The sequence below is a fragment of the Pelmatolapia mariae genome, linkage group LG16_19, assembly GCF_036321145.2.
Source record: "Pelmatolapia mariae isolate MD_Pm_ZW linkage group LG16_19, Pm_UMD_F_2, whole genome shotgun sequence".
NCBI classification, from domain to species: Eukaryota; Metazoa; Chordata; class Actinopteri; order Cichliformes; family Cichlidae; genus Pelmatolapia; species Pelmatolapia mariae.
Window position 1 is genome coordinate 27766196 of NC_086241.1, and position 22507 is coordinate 27788702.

The 22507-nt window shown below is 40.0% G+C and overlaps 1 protein-coding gene across 1 annotated transcript in view; it reads left to right on the forward strand.

Annotated features, from left to right (window-relative positions):
* Window positions 1-1705: 1705 nt before the first annotated feature.
* Window positions 1706-22507, forward strand: part of tbx15 (T-box transcription factor 15) — a 31785-nt gene continuing 10983 nt past the window's right edge. The window contains exons 1-4 of the mRNA XM_063499171.1: window positions 1706-1892; window positions 7974-8181; window positions 11328-11429; window positions 19096-19267. Of these exons, the coding sequence (XP_063355241.1) occupies window positions 1706-1892; window positions 7974-8181; window positions 11328-11429; window positions 19096-19267 (669 nt within the window). The remainder of the gene's footprint in view (window positions 1893-7973; window positions 8182-11327; window positions 11430-19095; window positions 19268-22507) is intronic.

Consider the following 22507-nt stretch of genomic DNA (forward strand, 5'->3'; position numbering starts at 1 on the left):
GCATCAGGCCTGCAGACTGATCACGTGCAGCTCAGCAGCTCAAAACAGTCTCAACAAAGGGCCGCCGATTTTTTTAAAAGAGGGATTTGATCCCAAGAAACCGATCATCTTCCCGCTGTATTATATTATAACGCTGAGCGTGGGATTTTTTTTTTCATGCTTGTATCAATATTCAATTTTTAATATTTGGTTGCAAAGGTGGGGCTAGTCTTCTATAAAAGCTTTTCTACCTGCCGGTAAAAAAATGTTTAGAAATACGCTTCTGCGTCAGGCCAAAATATTACAAATAGTACATTTTTACTTTCGCAACTCAGACAAAGTTTCTATTTTCCAATCGTTTAATTAGCTGGAATAAATAATCGTTTAGTCAGATTTATTTCAGCCTGATATTATTCCATTATTGGTTTTATATGTGTCGGAAATTTAAATGCGGATTGTTTGAGGATAATTCATGCCCAAATTAGACAGTTATTAACATAAATATGAAACAAAACAAAATAATCAGCCGAGAATTTGATGGCAGTGTTTTCTCTCTCTCTCCTTTTCCAAGCAAAATGATCTCATCTGAAAAAAGATGTCTCTAAGCCCTGTACGCGTATGTTTCTTGCGACTCTGTTTTTCTTTTACTGACCTGCAGATCTGTTAAAAACGAGCCCTCAACGAGCTGAGCAGAGCACAAGAATTTCACTTGCTAATCGTCTCGTTCCGTTTGTTGTGTCCTGAGCGCACAGCTCTGAGATCAGCCCACCTGTCCTGCTGAAGCTCTGTTCCGGTTCCTCAGCTGTCGGGTTGACACAATGGAGCTGTAATGGAGCTTTTCCTGCAACGACTTTTAATGATGGAATCAGGTTCAAGCACTTTGTGAAAGTGTAAAATATTAGAATAATATTATGTGGTGGTCTCCATGAGGCCGAAGGCCTCGCCTCGGCCTCTGCAGTGATCAAGCTGATGATCAACAGTCAGATTAGGACTTAAAGTGAAGTTGCAGGATCTGGGTATCAAAGACTAAAATAGGTGTGTTGGTGAGGTCTTTTTTATTTTTATATATTATTAAGGACAAAGTTTGAACTGATAATGATCTGATTATCTGATTGGTGTATTTACATGAAGCCCTGCCTTTAATGTCGATAAAAGCACAGTAAAAACATATATGTGTCTCCATATGATTCATTATGGAGTAAATTCGTTAGGCTGTTGAAGTCGGAGAGATGGCTCCTTTTCCCGGACGCGCTCCTTCCTGCTGCTGCCATTGGACAAAACACTTTGTCTAGCTCTGTGTTCTTACTTCTCATTGGACACGCGGCTTTGCCAGAGCGCAGGAGAGCCGCCCTCTGCGCCTTAGAGAGAGAGAAAAAAAGACTCCTCCAGAAGTGATTATCAATCAGAGAGAAGTGAGGGGGACAGAGAGAGAAAAAGACACGGAGTGGAAGCACGGAGAAACGCGTGAAGCAGCACACCGCATCAAAAACACCGAGTCCTGCCGCGCTGCCAGGATGACACAGTCCTTCAAAAGTTTGTCGCGGGGTTTCTAGTCACAGTTGGGATTACTTTGGACACTTGGTGAGTTTGCGATCCGCTGTAAACACTGACGTGTGCATTTTTTCTTCTTCTTCTTTTTTTTTTTTGATTGTTTTGCTTCGCTGCGTTGGACGGACGGAGTGGGTTTTTCGCCGCTTCCCCCCACTTAGGGTGGATTTTGTGAGAAATGAGTGAAAGGAGGCGATCTGCCGCAGCTCTGAGCTCTAGAGCCCACGCTTTTTCCGTGGAAGCCCTGATCGGCTCCAACAAGAAGAGGAAGCTCCGGGGCTGGGAGGAGAAGGAGCTGGAGTTGTCCATGGAGAGCCTCGCCACGGACGGAGAGGATCCGGCGCACTGTCTGGATATGGATCCCGGTCAGTGCGCAGACACGCACAACACCGCTCAAATGTTACTGCAGAGCACTGCGAATCCACAAGTCCCGAGTCAAAACGTGGCTCTGTGTTCAATGACCCAACCCCATGCAGAGCACACAGAGTCCACGCACCACATTGTTCAGATCTTTACATTAAACAGACTGAGATGCAAGCCTGTGGAGTTATGCGTTTGGTCTAAAGGGATATTGTCTCATATATTCAGCATATGCGTTGATTTTCATCAGTAACAACAATAATAATAATACTGAAAAAGCACAAAAACATTTAGGACTTAGTTGATATTTGGTAGGTTTTTTGTGGGTTGGCCAAGTTTTGACTCTGGACTGGCGGATTACAATGTGAAGCTGCACCAGAAACACATAAAAACACATCTGAATCAGCTGTTTGCTCCTTGAGCCATTTTAGCCCAGCAATAATCTGCTTGAACTGCAGGGAGGCCTCAGTTTACTGCAGGAAGGTGCACTGGTTGAAACTAACCACTCAGTCTAACACGTTTCATCCTCGAAGAGGAGCAGCCTTTAAATATTCACAATTACACTGTCCTCTGATGAGATTTTAAAAAATAAGTTTCTGTGGAAAATTGCATTTTGCGCTTAAGGCGCACAAAGGCGCAGAGCAGCCCGTCCATTCTCCATTCACGAGTGCGCACAGAGAACGCTTAAAGTAAAAGAAAAAGAAAGAAATCAAATGTTGTCACGTCATCTGCTTAAAACGGGTAAGCGCTTTAAATGTGTTGTATGAAACTAACAGTCACACAAGATGATTATGAAATATCTGAGTACATAACTGCACTCAAGTAGTGGAAAGGCGGGTTGTGTAAAAGCAAAGGAAAACTAAATAATAATAATAACAATAACAACTGAGTGAAATAAATATCACATTTTAGAAAGCGTGGCAAAAAATAGTTATATTTTATGGTAAATAGTTTTATACGTATCCTTAAAACAAGCATGCGCGATGACGCAATTAAAAAAAAATAAGTTAATAAGTTAATAGTTTGTTGTTCTTTTTTATTTTAATTTTTAAATCATAGCTTTTTTGCAGCTCAAAACAAACTTCATTGTAATTTTTTTGCGCCAAGTCAGCATTTCTATATTTTCATTGCGCAATATAATTATTTTAAATAAAACATAATCTATTTTGTCTCAGCAATCTTAACGCGTAGGTTTAAGTGCGTGGAGATTAAGTAACCCTGCAAAATAACCCTGACTGTTTTTTTTTGTTTGTTTGTTTTTTGTTTTAAATACCTTGAGGCTTCCCTTTGAGTTCACAATGTTCGTTTTTCGCTTCACGGGTTTCAGCTGCAGCTTCAATTTAGTTTTATCTTTAAAATCATTCACGAAAAAAGATTTTTGTTAAGTCGGTCACTTGAAAAGTAAACTTAATATACAGGACTAAATGAGCCGTGTAGATAATGTACGCTATACACACGTGAATTCACATTAGTTCACCGCGTGGGCCTGTGTGAATCAAGTTATATCATAACCGCATCACTGCTCATTAAATGTTTGTATGAATGCGCAGAAAGGTAGAAGCTGAGCTTTGAGCCTTGAGCTGGCTCAGACGGTCTCAGGCCATCACTACCTCGCCGCCTGCAGCAGTCTGACCTTTGGGGTCGCACGGCTACTCTCCGGTCTTCAAACGGATCCAAACACAAACCTTAAAGAGTAAAAGCAATAATAATAAAAATAACAAAAGCGAATAAACAAAACCAAACTATAGTTTTCTCGAGGGTTTGCCTCCCAGGAGCTCTCTTGGGAAGTTTGTTGTTATTGAAGTGTAGGGCCGTCTGTGGTGAAATGAGGAAGGTGGAACTAAACGCTGATTACAAGCAGCTCGTTTCTGTATGTGTTTGAAAGGGTAAACACATCAAGAAAAAATAAAGCTTGGTAGTCACTGAAAAAAACCCCCCTTCAAGTCATTTACTAAAATGTTGTTTTTGGCTCAGCGGGGAGCAGAAAGGTCTCTAAGTTCATCTCCTCATAGTTTTTGTATAGTTTCAGAATTTGTGGCTGAGTGGACCAGTTCCTGGTCCCTCTGTCCCGCTCATTAGCAGGCGGATTCCTGGCAGGTTCCGCGGGCCCTGCTTGAGTCCGAAAGCCTCCACTTTGGCGCGTCGGGCGGAGGTGACCGAGAACAGCGAGTCTCTGTGGTCAGATTATGTGGTTTAGAGGAATCCTTAACGGAGTGATTTTATTTTTACTCAACTCCAGGCGATGCTGGAAGCCGGCTGGTCGTATAATACGTTTATTAGCCTCAAAGACAAGGGCAGGACTGAGACACGCACAGAACTGAACCAGGCTCGGATTTAACAGCCTGCCTGGAAGAGCTCAGCAGCTCAGTTAGCTCTGAAAAAACGTTGTTTTGTTAGACCTCACAGAACTACTTCCACCACACACTCATAATATTTATCCATTAAAACATCGATTAACAAGTTAAACTAAATCTACTGTGAATTCAGAATTATGCGATTTGTATGGCGGTAATTTATAATAATTACTTTTTAATACGCAGAACTGAATCCATGCAACAAACTGACGTTTTGCTAAAAATCGGGTATTTATAACCTATTAAGATCAACGTAAAATTATATATTAATGTCACTACACCGCTCCTTCTGTTTGCCATTTCTCCAAAAGCTCCCTCTCTGTATAAGCATGCAAGCTGATAGAGAGAGATGGGCTTGAAGTTTTTACTGCTTACCTCCAGTCTGCATCAGTGTAGGAAACAGGTGCTCTCACGGTGTGGATGGTGTTACTCACTGATTTCATGCTTGGCAAACCGCTGCTGTCCACTTCAGATGGCGTTTTTCCAGTGTTGCAACCTAAGACATGACATCTTTTATCAGTGCACCCCAACATCAAACGGATATTTGCAGATCATTTCAAAGGGATATATTTGGCATGTATTTTCAATTTTTTAAAAAGTTGCATGATTTTGAATATTACCTACTTGTGGAATTGTTTTGAAGTGTTGCAGCCCAGATCAGGTTAAAAAGGTTAGTACTGTTCATTAGAAGGAAATTAATAAGACATCTATACTCAATAAGTTAAACCAGTATTTCACACTGATGATATAGATCCAATCTTGAAGTGGTAATTTGTGATAAAATACATTCTAACAATAATCTACTTCCTCATTACTTTCAGCATTTTCCTTATTAACATATTAATAACTATCTATTTACAGTTCAACCCCGCTTGAGTTCTGCTGACAGTGTAGTGACAAAATGTGAACTGCAACACAAGAGAGCAATGTAATGTACAGCACAGACGATTCAGTTCTGGCCAATTAGTGGCCTAGCATCAGTGTTAGTCTCAATTTAATAAGGCCTGGCATGAGCTTAAAGAACCACAAGATGCTGGCCCCATGTGATATTCTGTTTGTGTGTGTGTGTGTGTGTATAGCTAACCACAGCAGATGTCATGACAGAATTCTGCTGAGTGGGCAAATTTTTGTCTATCAATAAATGTCAGTTTTTATTCGTTCAGCATAAAGTGGGAACTTAAGCTCTGAAACAAAAACCCAGGTCTTATAATCTCTGCGCTGTGCGACTCTGGACTAAAGGTTTTATGCTGTGTTTCCTGTTTTGCTCGATTTTGACACATTTGCTCTGAGTTCTTAAACTGTGACCTGACCTTAGACGTGCCATTTACATCTACACATGGACATAACGCACACATTGAGCTCTACCTGCTGCTAGGTTTGTTTGCCTGTTTGTCATTTAGGTTTAGAGCTCTGCGTTCGTGTGTGTGTGTTCAGCCGCTGAGTGGCGGAGGACAGGTCCTTCAGCCTAGTCTCAGGGCGGCCCGGCTCCAGCTTGGTCCTTTGGTTCGCCCCCTCTGCATCTTGAAGACATTCATACCAAAATTATCTCATTTAATCGAGCTGCTTTTGCTGTCTGGAATGCATCTGTTTCCTCTGAGCGCCTCTGCTTCACACACCATCATCTAGCTTGAGATGCTAATAGTGGATTGCACAGGGTAGCTTTTCAGCCCATGTTTACTGCAAATATTCAGATCGAGCTTAATTTTGATGGCACAGATGTTCGCATTCTTTATTTGTTTGGAACCTCGTTACTGTTAGAGTGAACTAGCAAATGTGTTTAGATTATTAGAAGACCCCAATTCAACACAGAAACCTGACAAATGATATTCTTGTAGATTTATGCCCTTATTTGAGCTTCTTATTTTAATTTGGTGAAAGACTTACACTGTTGAGTCATAAGTTGTGCCACACAGCTTGAAACAGAGTTAATCAAACTTCACTGCGGACATTATTGAGGCTGATGGTGGTGCAAGGCTGAAAACACTCAACCCTAGGCCAAAAAATTATATGAAAATTATATACCAATAAAAAAAAAGAATAAAAGCAAATGTCTAAAGCAGGTTAACAATAGAAGTCTGTTTATCTTAATAAAATAAGGTGTTTATTTCTCATTGAAAGCCCTGAGTTTGCTTCATCTAACCTTACAGGCCCCTTTAAAAATTAATTAGAGTAATACAGACTTGATTTTTTTCTTCATTTCACTTTAGCCCTCCATCCTGTCCTCTTCCTTTGGCACCAGGAGCATGTGTTTATAAAGTGTGATGGGGCAGCTGACTGACTGTGTGCATGAGTGTGAACAGTTAAGGGGAATCATGTGTGACAGTCCTCACTGGCTGCAGTGACACTGGAAGGATCTCCCAAGAAGATGATAGAAAGACTTTCTCCGTCTCTCTGTGGTCACTGCACCCCTCGCCCCCTGCTCTTCCTATCTCTCCCCTTCACTCTCTTGTTTCCAGCAGGGTTGGCTCAGCCTGCGCCTCGGTGGTTTTTTCGCCTGGGACTCTGTCCAGTCTCTCAGCAGCTCTGCATTTGCATAACCATATTTGTGTGCCCTTAGTCTGCCAAGTCAACCTCCTTGTGTCAGGGCCCTCAATAAATAATACATTATTAGATTCTTTTTATTTTTTACTTTCTGGGTGGTGGTGGTGGTGGTGTTGGAAAGGGTGTAGGATATTCGGCTATAAACTATTTCTGAGAAAAGTGAAATGAGAGAAAGCATGTGGTGATCTTGTGAAGGTTTCTATCTGGATAAAATGCAGGTTCAAAGATTTGAGCATTGAAGTTTTTGGCAACCCAGCTGGAAAAAAAGATGATTTTTTTTTTTTTTTTTTTGATATTTAAGCCCTAAAGGTTGAAATTTTAAATCTAAAAGACATCACATGTGTTAAATCACATTACAGATTCAAGCAGAGAAAAGGGGGCAGAGCAACTGCTGGTTGTGTAAGTCTACATTTCTCTTTCATTGGAAGGGATTTGGGGGTTTTACAGCGTTTTTTTAAATTAATTCTATTCTTATTACAAGAAAGTAGCTTTTAATGTAGAATGCAAACTTAAGTAATAAGTGTTTCTGATGTAAATAATACAGCTACAGCTTGGGTGACGTATTTCAACGGAGTAAATTGAACTTCTCACAGAAAGCCACTCGAATTTCTCAGGTGTGCTTTTTATTTTGTCCGCTGTATAGTAGCCTGCTAGTTTAAAACACACTGAAATAGGGCGACGTGAAATAAAGTGAGGTCATTCTGGTTGTTTTTTGGGGGAATTGGAAGCTCAGAAAGATGGAAAAGCTCTCCTGTAGGTCTGGATTTGCTTCAAGATCGGAGCAACGTTTTATCTGGTCTAAAGCTGTGACTGCGCTGATGACTTTGAACGGTCAGTCTGTAAAACTTGGTCCAGGAGGAACATTTGAGGGGAAATTTCATTTGCTAAATGTTTCCCAGTAGAATTCTTCATTGTGTGGCCCGACTTAAAATTTAATATTTTCTAAGTCGCATTTCAAAGGCCTTTACGCAGCATTTATTCTGCTTTTGACACCGACCCAGAACTCCATGACGAGTCTGAGCCAGTAAGCCAAACGCTTCTCTCCGGCTGTAGCCGGCAGGTGATTTGGAGTCAGCCGAGAGAACCGCGCTGTACTTTCTGGCCGTGCCAAGTTTCCTGCATAAAGCCTAAAGCGCTTAATTCCACTGTTTCAGAGCTGCCTTCTCATCTTCTTCCTCATTTCCCCCTCAGACTCAGAGGCGAGTCCCGGCTCGGACGGAGAAGGTCTAGCCGAGAGGACGTCGTGTTCTTTCGGCTCATCTGCCGATCTGGCCCCGGGCCCCTGCGACCCGTCTCCCCCGGCCTCCATGGATGAGATTCAGGTGGAGCTGCAGTGCGCGGACCTGTGGAAGCGCTTCCACGACATCGGCACAGAGATGATCATCACCAAAGCGGGCAGGTAAGGTTCATATACACCCCCTGCTCCATCCAAACTTAACACACACATCCACCCATCTTTTTTTTTTTTTTTTTTTTTTGTAAATTTAATTAGAGGTAAGCGTCTGAAAACAAGTCTCTCAGGCTTGTGTCAAAAGCACAGGCCTCTCTCCCTCTCTCTCTCTCTCTCTCACACACACACACACACACACACACACACACACACACACACACACACACGCATGTCTGGTTTGCTATCCTCGTGGGGACATCCCATTGACATAATGCTTTCCCTAGCCCCTTACCCTAACCCTAACCATTAAAAATGAATGCCTAACCCTAACCCTTACCCTAAACCTAACCATAACCTAATTGTAACCCTGACAGTAAAACCGCATTTTGAGTGTGAAAATTGCTTTCAACCCCGAGGGGACCTGGATTTTGGTCCCCACGGTGCAGAAAGTCCCCACCAGGATAGTAAAAGTCAGATTTTGGTCCCCACCAGGATAGTACGAACCCGTACACACACACACACACACACACACACACACACACACACCTCTGCGCTCTGTCTGGAGGGTGTTAATGTGTTGCACATGCAGGCCGCAGTGCTGCGTTCAGGCCCTCGTGACGCGGCAGGTTATTCCTGATGTCGGAAAAGAAGGAGAGCTGCTTCTAATTAATCTCTGTAACATGTTCCGGCTTTTTTGTGCTCTCTCGGGCCGACAGTCCAAACACGGAGCGAGAACAGAAGTTGACCTGCGGATCCTGAAGGAAGTACCTTTATCCCTGCGCCCGCAGCGCCGTGCGTTTCCGACATTTCCCCGCTCGCTCCACAGCAGTCGGCATGACTAACAACACCTCTGATAATGTTTCCACTTAAAGGCAAATAGCCCCCTTTAACACTGTATCTGTTATTCCATCTAATTACGCTCTGATACTCTTTACACTTCTGTAGAACAATTTGCCTCTTTAAAATGTTTAAGGTCTATTGAATCAAAATGTTTTGGAAACACTGCGAAATTTTCATGTAAAAATCTCATTCATGTTTGTATTATTATTATTATTATTATTATTGTTATCAATACTACTACTACTACTACTAGTAGTAGTATTGATAATTAAAAACACTTCCATTCAATATTTTTTACTAACTATAGTAGAAATGTATGTAGGCCTGTGGGAGGACTGCTTTTTCCTTTCTGCAACACAGCTAAAAAAATAAATTATCGCACACTACATTATTATCATTATTATTTCAGTTTAACAGGTGAGTTGTATTTGTTTTACATTTAGAAGAATTATTATGAGATCTGCTTTGGTCCATCTTATTGAGCTCTTTTCTTTTCCTGTTGCAACACTTTGGAAAGCTGAGTTCAAATATACCCAAAGCTGTTTCTCAGCTCTTCCTCTCTTCAGATTGAAATACGGTCTCATGTCGCCCTCCTCCCGCCGTCACACACTACACTTGGCCGTTTTTATGAATTGGGTTTAAATTGGTAATCGGCTCATAAATAGAGCAGCAATCAGTTTGCGCCGAAGCAGAGTGAAGGCGGACGCGACCGTCGCCGAACGTATTTCACGGCCTGCTCATAATAAGCTCATAAATCCAGAAGAGAAGGGAAGCAAGAAAACAGCCCTCTTTTCTCATTAGGCAGGCCCCGATTTACGACCGTTAAATGAACAGGGGAACAACGCTGCGTTTGAAGTGCAAAATGAGGAATTAAGCTGAAATGTCTCCCTCTCCATATACAAACTTTTATTTAATATGGGTGCAGTTTTTCCCTTTAAATTGGACATTTTTCATGCGGTTTGCATCACTTCCAGTCTCAGACTTTGCAGGCTATAGTTTCCAAATATGAAGAGCTGGTTGATAATATTTAGGCATAAAACCCAAATAAATCATCGATATAGGGTAAAAGGCAGTTTCAGCTGTTTTAAAATAAGGCAATACACCTGCACAATATTGTTAAAAGCCAAAGGTCAGAGGTCACTGGCTTGGCAGAATGGATAATACAATGAGGATTCTTCTCCACTTCAATAATGGAAATGGTACACACAGAAAAATCAACTAAAGATATGTATATATATATATATATATATATATATATATATATATATATATGTGTGTGTGTGTGTGTGTGTGTGTGTGTGTGTGTGTGTGTGTGAAATATAAAATCAGTAATAGCATTTTTCTTATAAATGCAAGGAGGATAATTGAAAAATATGTTCAAGAAACATAAAAAAATTACGTGTGCTTTAAAAGAAATTTAAATATTAAATAAATCTGGAGATAATATGTAAAGCTCAGAAGACTGTCAGCTGTATAAGGCAGAAGTTGTCCAGACTGGATGTATGGCTATTAAAGGAATAATCAGGGCTAATTGAAACTACACAGAAATTTGGGATCTTTGGAAAATCAAAAGAAGTGAGAATCAAATATCCTGAATAATTAGTCTATTTATCGCCTGTTTTAATGAGCATAAGCAGCCTAAAATGTGCCTGCGTGCTGTCTCACACCACTGCGTCAACAATAGCCGGACTGTTCAAATGAATGAATACACACTAATGTTTCCTCATTACAGAGAGGGAAGGCTGACAGAGCAAAAGCTGAAAAAAGTTTAATTAAATATTTTTAAATCAATGTTCTTGTGTTGTTATCATTATTAATATAATTGTTATTGTTGTTGTTAGTGTAATTCACCATTTAATGTGGTTGTTATGATCATTAGTGTATTTTTTTCATGCTCATGACAGACTGTGTCTGCACAGTCTACTGTACTGCATCATGACAAACATCAGGAGCGTTTAGGGTGACAGATGTGCATACAGCAGCATTTCTTTGTTGTGTTCTTGTTTTTGTGTTCCCAATTTTTCTTCTTGTTTTTTATTTTTTTAAATTTTTTTTTTGTAAATATTTAAAGCCATAAATATATTTTATACTCTACAGTAGGAGTAAAAGAGAGACCCCTTTTCTTAAAAAAAAAAAAGCCAAGTAGCACAGTCACTTCATCTGAAGAATGAGCTAATGAAAATCACAAAACAATTACATTTTATATAAATTTTTATATATTTATACGTGTGTGTGTGCGTATATATGTAGTATGTTGTTATTTTGAAATAAATCTCTCTCACATCTATTACCATATGTTGCTTTTTTCCCTCTAGGAGGATGTTTCCAGCCATGCGTGTAAAGATAGCAGGTCTGGACCCTCATCAGCAGTACTACATTGCCATGGACATAGTGCCTGTGGACAACAAGAGATACAGGTACCTCCTGTTTGCACAAACATATTAATGGGCGTGAAGGTTGAGGTAGCCTAGCCTAGTGAGTAGCATCTAAAACAGAGGTCCTTCGCTAAAGAAAGTAACAGGAAACAGTCTTTATTATGTCTTTATTTATGTTCCCTTTCTGTTCTACTCCCTTCCAAATGCAGAAATGGACTTCTCCCTACCCGACTGCCATTAAATCAAAAATGATTTCGTTCTTTTGGGTTTTGGTGGGAAAGTTTAATGTCCCGTGATGGTCTAAATGTTCTTTCAGATGCTTTTCACCCACAACAAGAATTAAACTGTGGCGAAAATGCTGAGTAATTGTATTTTATCAAAGCCATTAAACATGGCCAACTATGCAGATGTTGTCTATCAGCAACAGAAGGGCACCTTTTGTTCACTTCATTCTGAAAGTAGCAGTCTCTTTGCCCAATAACCCTGCATGGCTAAACATGCACAGTCACATCTCTGTGTGCGAACGTACAAGCGAGCCTGCACCCTGCTGCTGCTATAGCTGGACGCAAAACTCTACTTTCCTGGATGATTCTCAAAACGCTGGATGGAGCGTAAACATTTTGACCTAGTTGGATTGTTCTCATCTTCCTACCATTTCTCATGTTGGTGTCGTACATAACAGGATTTGGATTAAACAAAGATATTGCAGCTTTTTTCCTGCTTCACATTTTTCAAAACTGCTACTTGAGGTGTTATTGTCGTCTTCTTGGCAGAGCAGGAAAAGTAGTTGCTCCCATCGTTTGATTAAAGAGAGCATGTGTAGGAAGAAGGCTCGCATGTGATGGATCTCTCTGGATATGCAATAAGACTGATATCCAGGCAGACAGTATTGGTCCCTGAAGTCAGAGCCAGAGAGAGGAGATTGAAATGTATTCATCATCCCACTGGCCGAGCAGCAGAGCCAGAGTCTGCCTGCAAATAGGATAACACTCAGCATTCGAGTCTAATCAGGGAAATGGGTGGAAAAAATGAGGTCAAAATGGGAAAAATGCAACGCTGCACATCTACCTGCTGCTGCCTTAGCTGACCGTCCAAGTTTTCTAGGCTAGGGTTCACCTGCACATATTCTACACAGACCACGTCTGGTTTTATTCTTATTATTGCTAATACAGGCTGGAACTTTGTCCTGAAGCAATAATAAGGCAAATAACACATGACCTGCATACTTATCTCAATCACAATCTGACCAGTGAAGGTCTTTCTCACAGATGCTGCTATTTGTGTTTCAAGTGATTTGGCAATGGGTCTCCCTAAGCACTAAAAGCAATCATAGCAAAGCAGACAGAAAAATCTCATTTAGCAAAGGTGAGGTGTAATAACCTGAAAGGACATAAATGGCAAAAATCTATGTTTTATTACTGTGACATGTCTAATCCTAAAGATAACACAAAATCCAACAATGACTTACTTTGTAGAGGTTGCATCTTCTCCCAGCACATTTGTTTCACTCGGTCTAACCATTGTTACGGAAAACTGAAAACTCGAGACTGATCTAAACAAATGCAACCCTGTTCTAAAAAGGTTGGTGTGGTGTCGTGTAATGTGAATAAAAACAGAATGCAAATCTTTATTTAAGTGAAACTAGTACCACAGCACCTATCAAATCTTTAAGATCTGAAGTTTTATACATTTTTTGGGGAAATGAGGAAAAAACATGGATTAAATTATAGGTTATAGGTCCTGATTGCAGACAGGGCAGTTTAGAACCTGCACCCTTGCTGTTGTCATATGTGCAGATTGTGGTTTGCCACTGTCTTGCTGAAATAATCAAGACCTTCCTTGTCAAAGACTTAATCTGGATGTCCCCACACAAAAAGCCTCTATATCCTTCAGCATTACTGCGGTGTATTCACTGACAGTGGTTTTCAGAAGCTTTTCTGAGTTCATGGAGTGATTTCTGCTACATAAGTTTCTGTTTTTTGGCTTTTAACTTCACCACAGACACTTCTTTAGATTCCGTGAAATTGTTTAAAACTGAACTTCAGTTGCTGAACAACTGATCCAAACAGTCTGTCACAGAGTGGCGAAGCTCTTAGCCTTTTTCTTACATTTTAACCTCTCTGCGATGCTCTTTTCATACTTAGTGATGTTTATAATGCAACTATTTAGCTGTGAGCTATACGATGAAGTGTTTTTAAGAATTAAACACATTTTCCATTTTTCTTCTGCTCTGTTGCTGCAGTTTTTTTTATTGCGCTTGTTGCATCATCATAATCAATATTCAAAATTCAGAAGAAAAAAATGGAACCTGTCTTATGTTTGATAACAATAATACTTTTCCTTCTTTAGCTATAGTTTAAGAAAATATTCATGTTAGTTCTTATAATCCAAAAGTTATGGTTGGCATCTTCAGCTTAAATTGGAAGTGTGTTTTTAACTTGCAGCGTGGATTTAATTTCAGATGTTAGGGCTTTTAAACAATGTTTTTCAATGATGAGAAAACATAAACAGCTCTTTAATTTTTTTCTTTTGCCTGCATAGATAAATTGATACAGCGCTCAAGCACTTTAAAAACATATATGTATTAATAATGATCAAAATGACTGACTTAATGGCAACATAATTGCGTGAGTGTATCGGCAGTGTTTTACAGGGCGTATTTTTAAAGCAGATAGTTTTGTTGCACAAAAGATGATTGCAGCGAGCTAGTTTGTTTTCATGTGAGAGTGACTATTTGATCAAAAGCTGAGTGCACCACAAATAAATCCCCTCTCTTTCTGCAAAACAAAACCATGTCATTCCCTGCAGAGAATCTCTACCTCTCACAATCACTCAAACTCAATTAAAATTCATTCATCAGGAAGAAATAAAAGTCTGCATAAAAGACAAATTAGCAAATTAAAATAAAGTGACTTCTGCAATCAGTGCGTTTTATTTGACCTCCCTGCACCCTTCATTTCATTTCATTGTTTAATAATGTAAAGTTTTCCACCAGAGCATATAGCAGACGTTCTGCCCTGCCGCCTCTCCTTGCTCTCCCACCAGCGAACCAAGACATGGAGGATTTTTAGAGGCCAGAAGATCTTGTAAAATTAAATAGGATTTTCTTCCTGGCTGGGGAATTTACCACAGGGCTTTGCAAACTGAGCTGGGAGCTGTCACTGGTGTGTCTCAGAGTCCCAGGGAGTTTGGGGTCTGGAAATAAGGTCTTTATTGGAATCGACTTGCTTTACTTGGGCTCCCTGCCCCTCCTTAGGAACGTCTCATTGGTACCACGCTCATTAAATCTCCATATATTACACTTCTTTTATGTGGACAGTCATTTGGTTCGTTCTGAGTTAAGGCCACTGAGCGTGGGGTCTGTCTGGCTCCTCAAACGTACCTCTTTGCTTCGAGTGTGTGGCAGTGCACGTTGCAGTTTTGCTTTAACATGCGCAGGTTCCTGCACAGAAATGGGAAAATGGATCAAACAGCCACCAACATATTCACAGACATCTACAGGGATAAAAGACAGATGTATGCAAAAATAATTACGTTACTTTAGTCATGGGGTCAATCATAGTTTCCCAACCCTATAAACTAATCCCATCTTAATTTTAAAAATGCTGTAAATGTACGTTGACTGGAAAATTGACTTCATTTTGAAAGAAGAAGAAAACCTATTCTAAGTTTAAACATTATATGGATGTATAACTTTTATATAGCTTTTAATTGTGGCCATTGGATTAAAAATTTAGGGGATATCTTATTACACCAACTATATCCTACATATCCCCTCTGAACAAATTGACTGTCCTTAACTTTCTTTAAACAAATGTTTATTTGCTTCTATTAGCAAAAATTCTGTTAGGATTGTGTTTGGTTCTTTTGTGTCGAAGCAGAAAAACACACACGTAGAAAAGGCACAGAAACAGCCAAAGATAGACAGTAATTCCTCCAACCAGGGTTCACCAACTATATCTTAAGCATAGTCTACATCAAAAATTGAACTCAAGTTGTAACAGTAAATCAACCTTCTTGACTGTTGTTTGATCTTCATAAGTATAGAAATAAAAGAACCCATATGACTGGATACTCAGAAACAATTAAAAGAGCAACAGCACACACACACACACACACACACACACACACACACACACACACACACACACACACACACACACACACACACACACACACACACACACAAGAGCCTTGTCAGATTTGCATGCACAGCCATTCATTCCTCAAAACTCATCTGATCGTTCATAGCCAGATTCATGTAATCACATCAATTCCAGACATTCTTTTTCTTTATGGCAGTTTGTGAGGACCTTAGATCTTTGTATATAAATAGAAACACACATACAAAAATGAGTGAAGCCTAACATTAAGGAATGCGTACTCAAAGGGGAAACATGCCTCATGGGCCTTCAGTCTGACATACTTATGAGGACCACTTTGACATCAACCTTAACCGCTACCTCATCTGAACCCTAAACCCACTTTCAGCTTTGAATAATCCCAGTATTTTTCTTATAAACAGTAACCCTGCTTCACGGGTCCTGCGAGAACTTGCAAAATAACTTCGCAGGGCAGTTTGGGCCTCCCAAGCATTGAAAATCAAGAGCACACGTGTATGCATACGGAGAGCTGCTGGTCTTCTCTTACAAACTCAGAAGTCAACCCTGAATGGTAACTCAATAGCAATATTTACTCTGTCAGTACAGTAACTCAATATACAGTCCGGGCTTGGCAAGTGTGTAAATGTGTGTTTTTATGTGCATGCCAGCCTCTGTAAGAGTATACGTGTGATGAGCTGGACAAACACACACACACGTGTATGCATACAGACACATACGCATGGACTGACAACCGTTTTTTCCCTTCTTTTTTCTTGTGTGTTTTTCTATTTGTGTGTTTCAGTGTCCCAGTCTATATGACTGTGTGTTTGTGTGTCTGTGTGTGTGAGAGGCAGAGAAAATTGAGAATTGGGCCAGGCGTTGCAGTTCAGTTTTGTCAGCTGTATGGTTTGGTGCTGGCTGAGGGACGGAGTTCCCCTCCCCTCACCCCCATCTGTCCAGTAAGAGTGTCACATAAAGTCCGGTCTTTATTGATCATGCCGGTGCCAGATGGCAGATTTATGGAAGATGAAAGCGAGGGACTAATCAGATTTCCAGTCCTGTTTGGGGCTAAAGTTTCCTCGTTTCTTAACACTTTCTCTACTACGCTGAGCATAACCCTAAACAGCAGTCCAAACAGGAAATTACAGAAACGTCTGGCATCCTTTGTGGGTGTGTATATGCATGTGTGTTTGTGTTAAGGTCAAAGGTCAGGGCCATGTGTGGAGGTGATATTAGATAACACGGTAGTCAAATAGGGATTTCTGTTAACTGTACCAAATCTCAGCATTTAATAGCAAGCAAAGACATTTTAATAAATACCTTTTATACATGTTATATTTTAACTGATATTTACAATCGGGAAGAAGCTGTATTTGTTATAAAGTTTCAGTGTGGGAGTATATATGTTATCATTTATGATAACAAACAATTGGTCTCCAATTTTGGTGGAGACCAAAAATGGAGCAAAAAAAAGAGAAAAAAGGGAAGATACGCATTATATTATTATTACACCTGTTCAGGTCAAAACACCAGTTAAAAACATGTCATAAAAGTGATCAGGAGTGGGGAGAAATCTCATGTAAACTCCTGTTTTGATGCGTGGGAAATCCACAAAGAACTAATCCATCATAGATTAATGAATGATGAAATGGATTGCAATAATGAGTGTAAAAAAAACCCAGAATCAAATTGGCTTAATATGGCATCTCATCATGTGGTTTCTGCAAACTGTGCAGAAACATTCAGCTTCGTCATGGTTTGCTGAAAACTGGATTCCTGTGATGATTACGCTGTTTATGGTGTAACAAACAGGGGGAGAGAGAGGAAGAAATACCAATGAAAACTTTGGGTTGTGTGGTTGTGGAGTGCATTAGACACGAGGCTGTTAACAAAGACCATTTGCAGATGCAGCCTGCAGTTCGGTCGGTGTCTGTGTGTGTGTATGCGTCTTCACTCCTCAAGTCCAAGCCACTTAAGAAAACAAAGCTGAATGACTTTTTACTAGTCCAGCATTGAAAACCTTCTTGTGAGGATTTTTAAGAGTTTGTTTGCTAAAAATGCACACATCAGTGTACCCAGCACACGGGCCTTCCCAGGCTTTTCAATGCTGTGATGTGTGCAACCTGTTGGAGTGTCATAGGCATATGTAAGGGGTCGATGGCTAAACGCTCCAGGCTTGTAGCAATGCAAAAACGTGACTCTCAATCCTAACTTTCGTTGGACTTAATCTTACTGGCTAAGCTTCATTCTTTTTAAACATGCAAGGCTCCTAAAAGCAAAAGTTAAAAAACAACAATGCAGCGCAAAGTGAAAAACACAAAGCTCCCAAACAGAACATGAACCACTCCTCCTGTCTGACAAACATTTACTTACAAATGTAATATAGCATGCTGACTTTAGCTCCAATATGGTGGCCAGAGGGTGTGTTTGCCAGCGTTCCCAAAAACACCCCCTATATGCTTTTTCAAATGCTCACAAAGAGGCCGAGTTGGTATATTCTTTTTATTTTTTTGTCTTGAACATAAATGTGTGGTAAAACGGGGTGGTGCAGCCCTTCAAGGCAATAACAAAAGGACCAAATGAGAGTTTTGTCCATGTTTCAGGGGTGAGTGATGACTTTGGCAGAGACGCTGCAGATAAAACACTTTCAAGTAAGCGCAGGGCCAGAACTAAAAGCAAACAGCTGTGCTTCCCACTCTCTCTCCCGCACTCACTCTCAGCCTCTCTCGGCGCTTCACTCCTATCTCTCCTTCACCTTTCTGTCTGCTGATTTCATCTCCCTCATTTTGTCTGTCTCTCCCGAAGGCCGTCCGTCTCGTCTCCACGCATTTTATTCCCCCCGCATTGTTTCTTGCATTAGTCCCTTGTTTTCCATCGCATTCATTCCTTTCTCTGTCCTTTCCTGCTTTTTTAATCAGCACACACAGAGTTAACTTGTGGCTTGTCATTTCTTTTTAAAATGAGGGTAAAAGTCAGTTACTTTTGTCATGTTTTTTTTCTTTCTCTCTCGCTTTCTTCTCCCTCTCTCCCTGCTGTTTAATGGGTGGGTCGCCCCATTGTACCCAAACTCACACACAACATAGTCAAATATTACGGCTTTGCTTAATTGAAACTATGCAGCAGAGCGTGCGACTGCATATGGAATATTTTATGTCGCGCTTGTTAGAAATTTCAAGCGCAATGAAGAAACAGCAGATGAGTTTTTTAACAGCCGGTGTTGTGGCAACGTGGCCGAGTGTTTGGAGTTTGTTTTCCAGCGAAGCGAAAAAAGAAAAAAGAAAGTCGCTCCAGCTTATTTGAAATCCAAACGGGCTTTATAATAACCCCTCTAACCCTCAAATAACCTCAAATGAGTTTTCAAAACAGTGAAGTGGGGAGGGAATACTAGTCATGGACTAACTTTCTGGGGAATATGATTAAGAAATCAAAGCAAAAGAAGTCTCAGTGAAGCGTTCAGCACACAGAAAAAAAGAAGTTTACAATAACATTTAGAGTTACTCGATTTAAACATGCACAGGTCTTCTAGAACATACAATGCCAAATGAAACCTTTGTATTTCTAGCATAAGCTCAGACTTAAACCAGGTTTCCCACTGTGTTTTCTAGGTATGTGTACCACAGCTCCAAGTGGATGGTGGCGGGAAACGCAGACTCTCCGGTTCCTCCGCGGGTCTACATCCACCCAGATTCTTTGGCCTCAGGGGACACGTGGATGAGGCAGGTGGTCAGCTTTGACAAGCTCAAACTCACCAACAACGAGCTGGATGACCAGGGGCATGTAAGCACAAGACTTTTCTCTGCTACTAAGTTAACAACAACAAAACATCTGTTATGGCACTTTTGAGTCTGGATGTTTCATCACTTCCACTTTGATGTCTGGTCAAATCTACCCCCTCCCCAATTTTAGTGCGAAATAAGCAAATTCTTCCTGTGACTGGAATTTATAACAAAGCTGATCAACTGCACATTTCTTCATGGCTGAATGATTTGTAACTTTAAAAAATACAAGTTCTACAAGTTCCTTTAATAAGATGATTTTTTTTGTATTGAGTCAACAGTGAAGACACATGAAGAGTAGAACTTACTTACAAAACACTAGATCAGTCTTTTAGATTACATTTATAACTTAAATGCTCACCTCCTCTCTTGCTAGTCCATGTGCAATAATTTCGATGTTTCCCAAATAATGTAAAGTAGTACAAGCATATTTACAACAATGACATGAAATGATAACTTCAAATCATGTAGTGTAAAATTTTAATGGTTTTAATGGTAAGCTCACTTTCTTAAACTGCTGCTGAAGGGCCCATGTGCAACTTTAAGGCCACTGGACCCAAAGACCAATCAAATGTGAGTAAATGGTGCTACGCAGCTAAATAATCTGAATACAAAGCAGATTATTTGTCAACACTACGTTTTTAAAATTTGCAAATAAAAGTTTTGAAATCGTCGTGAATGTTCGTCGTTATATCTTAGAACAAAATCTAGAAATATTTTAAATAAAAACTGAAGCAGCAGTGTGGATAAAAAATAAATTTTGTGCCACTGCCAAAACTTTGGACCACAACGACATACAAAAACACAGTGACCTATCTGAGCTGCATTTGGTTTAAATGTTCAAGCTGTGATTTATACACATGCACTCGGTGCACTCCTGGAGCTGTGTGGCAGCTTGTGGATGGAAATGTTTTGAAGTGTTTTCTTGAAATGAAAGTTGACACGTTTCTTCGTAGATTTTACGCTTTCGTGACTCACAGAGCCGTGAGACTTGTTCAGAATCGAACCAGATATAGCGGATTCACGCTCAGGCCGCCCCCTTTTTCGAAGGATGGACCGCTCTGAGTGAAGCTCATTTTGAGGATTAAAGTGGAAAGATATTAAAAGTTTCCTTGTTTGAATATATCATTTTCCTTTCCTTGGGGGATTTTGTTAAGGTCATTTAAATGATTGAATTTGATTTGTAGTACGCTCCAGCAGCCACATCACTGTGCTAAATTTTAAGGCTGACCACAGTCTCTCTGATTTACTGCCCTGCTTGTATCCAGTCAGTAACAGGGGTAGTTAGCTATAGTGAGCCTCTTATTGCTTCTTGGCTGCTTAAAATGTGTTATCCGGGCTTCATAGGTGAAATATTTAACTGTAAAGCAAAAACTTCGACCATAATTTGTCTGATTTACTGTCCTCCTTATATATAATCAGCAAGTGGCCAGCAAGCTAAAATCAATCCTGTATTTCCACTTGATTCCTCCTCTTAAGGTAGAAATGAGTTTCATGTGAACGGAATTATAATAGGTGAAAGCTGTTAGTTTAATTGTCCTCTTATGCTTAGCCCTAGCTAACAGAAAAATCGGCCAAGTATAATACAGATAATATGAAAACTACCTAAGGTTGTTTGTGTAGCAGCACCGCTATCTATGACGTCAGCAATCGCCAGAGCAGAAGTTGCATAAACACTGAGTGGTTTGCTGGAGTAGAGTTCGAAAGTTACTTTTTTCTTATCAACATTGGTGGAGGAGACAAGTCAATCAAAAGTTACGTTTATTCTAAATTCAGCAAGACGTTTGATGTATAAATATCAACCTGTTTGCTAACATGCTAGCCACAGCAGCCATAAAAGTCTGTCATCTCGAGTCTGCATGAACTCCATGTGCTTTTAGAAACTAAAGGAGAGCTGGTGTTAAGAGAGGGAGGATGACACAGTGCCTGTCAGGACTGTCAAACTGTTTCAAAGGAGGCTGCATTCGTTGTCTGAGAGATCAGAGTTTCTGTTGTTACAAATCAACTCTGTTACTGAGAAAAAAGATCATACAGTTATTATAAAAGCCTTGTAGTGACACCGCCATGACAGAGATGTCTTCTGCTCTGTGACAAAATGGCGGGTTCCAGATTTGTGCAGCGCACTGCGTGGGCACGGCAGGTTACTGCTCTGCAGATGATCACATCAGCTCAGTGGTGACAAAAGTAACAACATCTGGGCGTCAGCGGGCGACGATTCGCTTGCAGGGCTTCTTCAGAGTGACGGGAGGTTGTCTTTCCTTTCCTGCTGCTCGGCTTTAGGGTCTTTGTTTCCCTGGAGGGTCTTTAGAGGCCAAAGAAAATTAATTTTGGAGCTTCCTGTGTGGGAAACCTCACCACGTCTCACTCATCCTCCTGACTTGTGGTGTCGTGAAATGTCTGCCTCATCACAAACAGAAACCATACGTGTCATGAATCATCAGACGTCACAACAGAAGCAGTCTGTGAGCAAAATCAATATTTTTGCATGTCTCTCCGAGCGCATTATCAGAGCAGTGTTGCCATTTTACAATAAAAACTTGATCCATTCACAGCACTTGTCAGCAGATATGAGGTGATCTCACCTGTGTAAAGCTAAACAATCAAAAATCAGAATTAAAAGTAAAGCGCAGACAGTGCTGGAAGTCCACCTCCAGATATTCAGAGACAGAGATTAAATATAGAGCACATATACAAAACATTATCAGCTTAAACAACATGATTTATTGTTGACTGTATGACTTTAGATACTTTTTTAACCTGCAGTGCTCTGTCATTCATTAAGGATAAAATGCATCCCATCATTCTGTTTTGGTCGAGTATGAAAGAAATGCCCAGATTGCTCAATTCAAAATAACACAGCAATAATATATAAAAAAAACCCATTAACTTAATCATGTTATTAACTTTAACAAGTCATATCATATTGTTTTTCATATTATATTGTTTATTTTTTGTAAATTATTATTTTACAATGAATTTCTTTATGTTAACATAACCGTAAAATAAATGACATGGAATAAAATGGACAAGAATTTCATGTGGAATTTAAAATAATCTAAAGTGACATCAAATCCAGCAGGAACTTATACTCCACCAGTAACTGTGCTCCACTATATATACTTTAAATAATCTAAGCTTATAAAAGTTTATTTTATGCATTCATACAGTTTTGTGCTATCTTGATGATGATTATGTTGAAAAATAAAGTTCACAATATAATATTCTTATAATATAAATCATT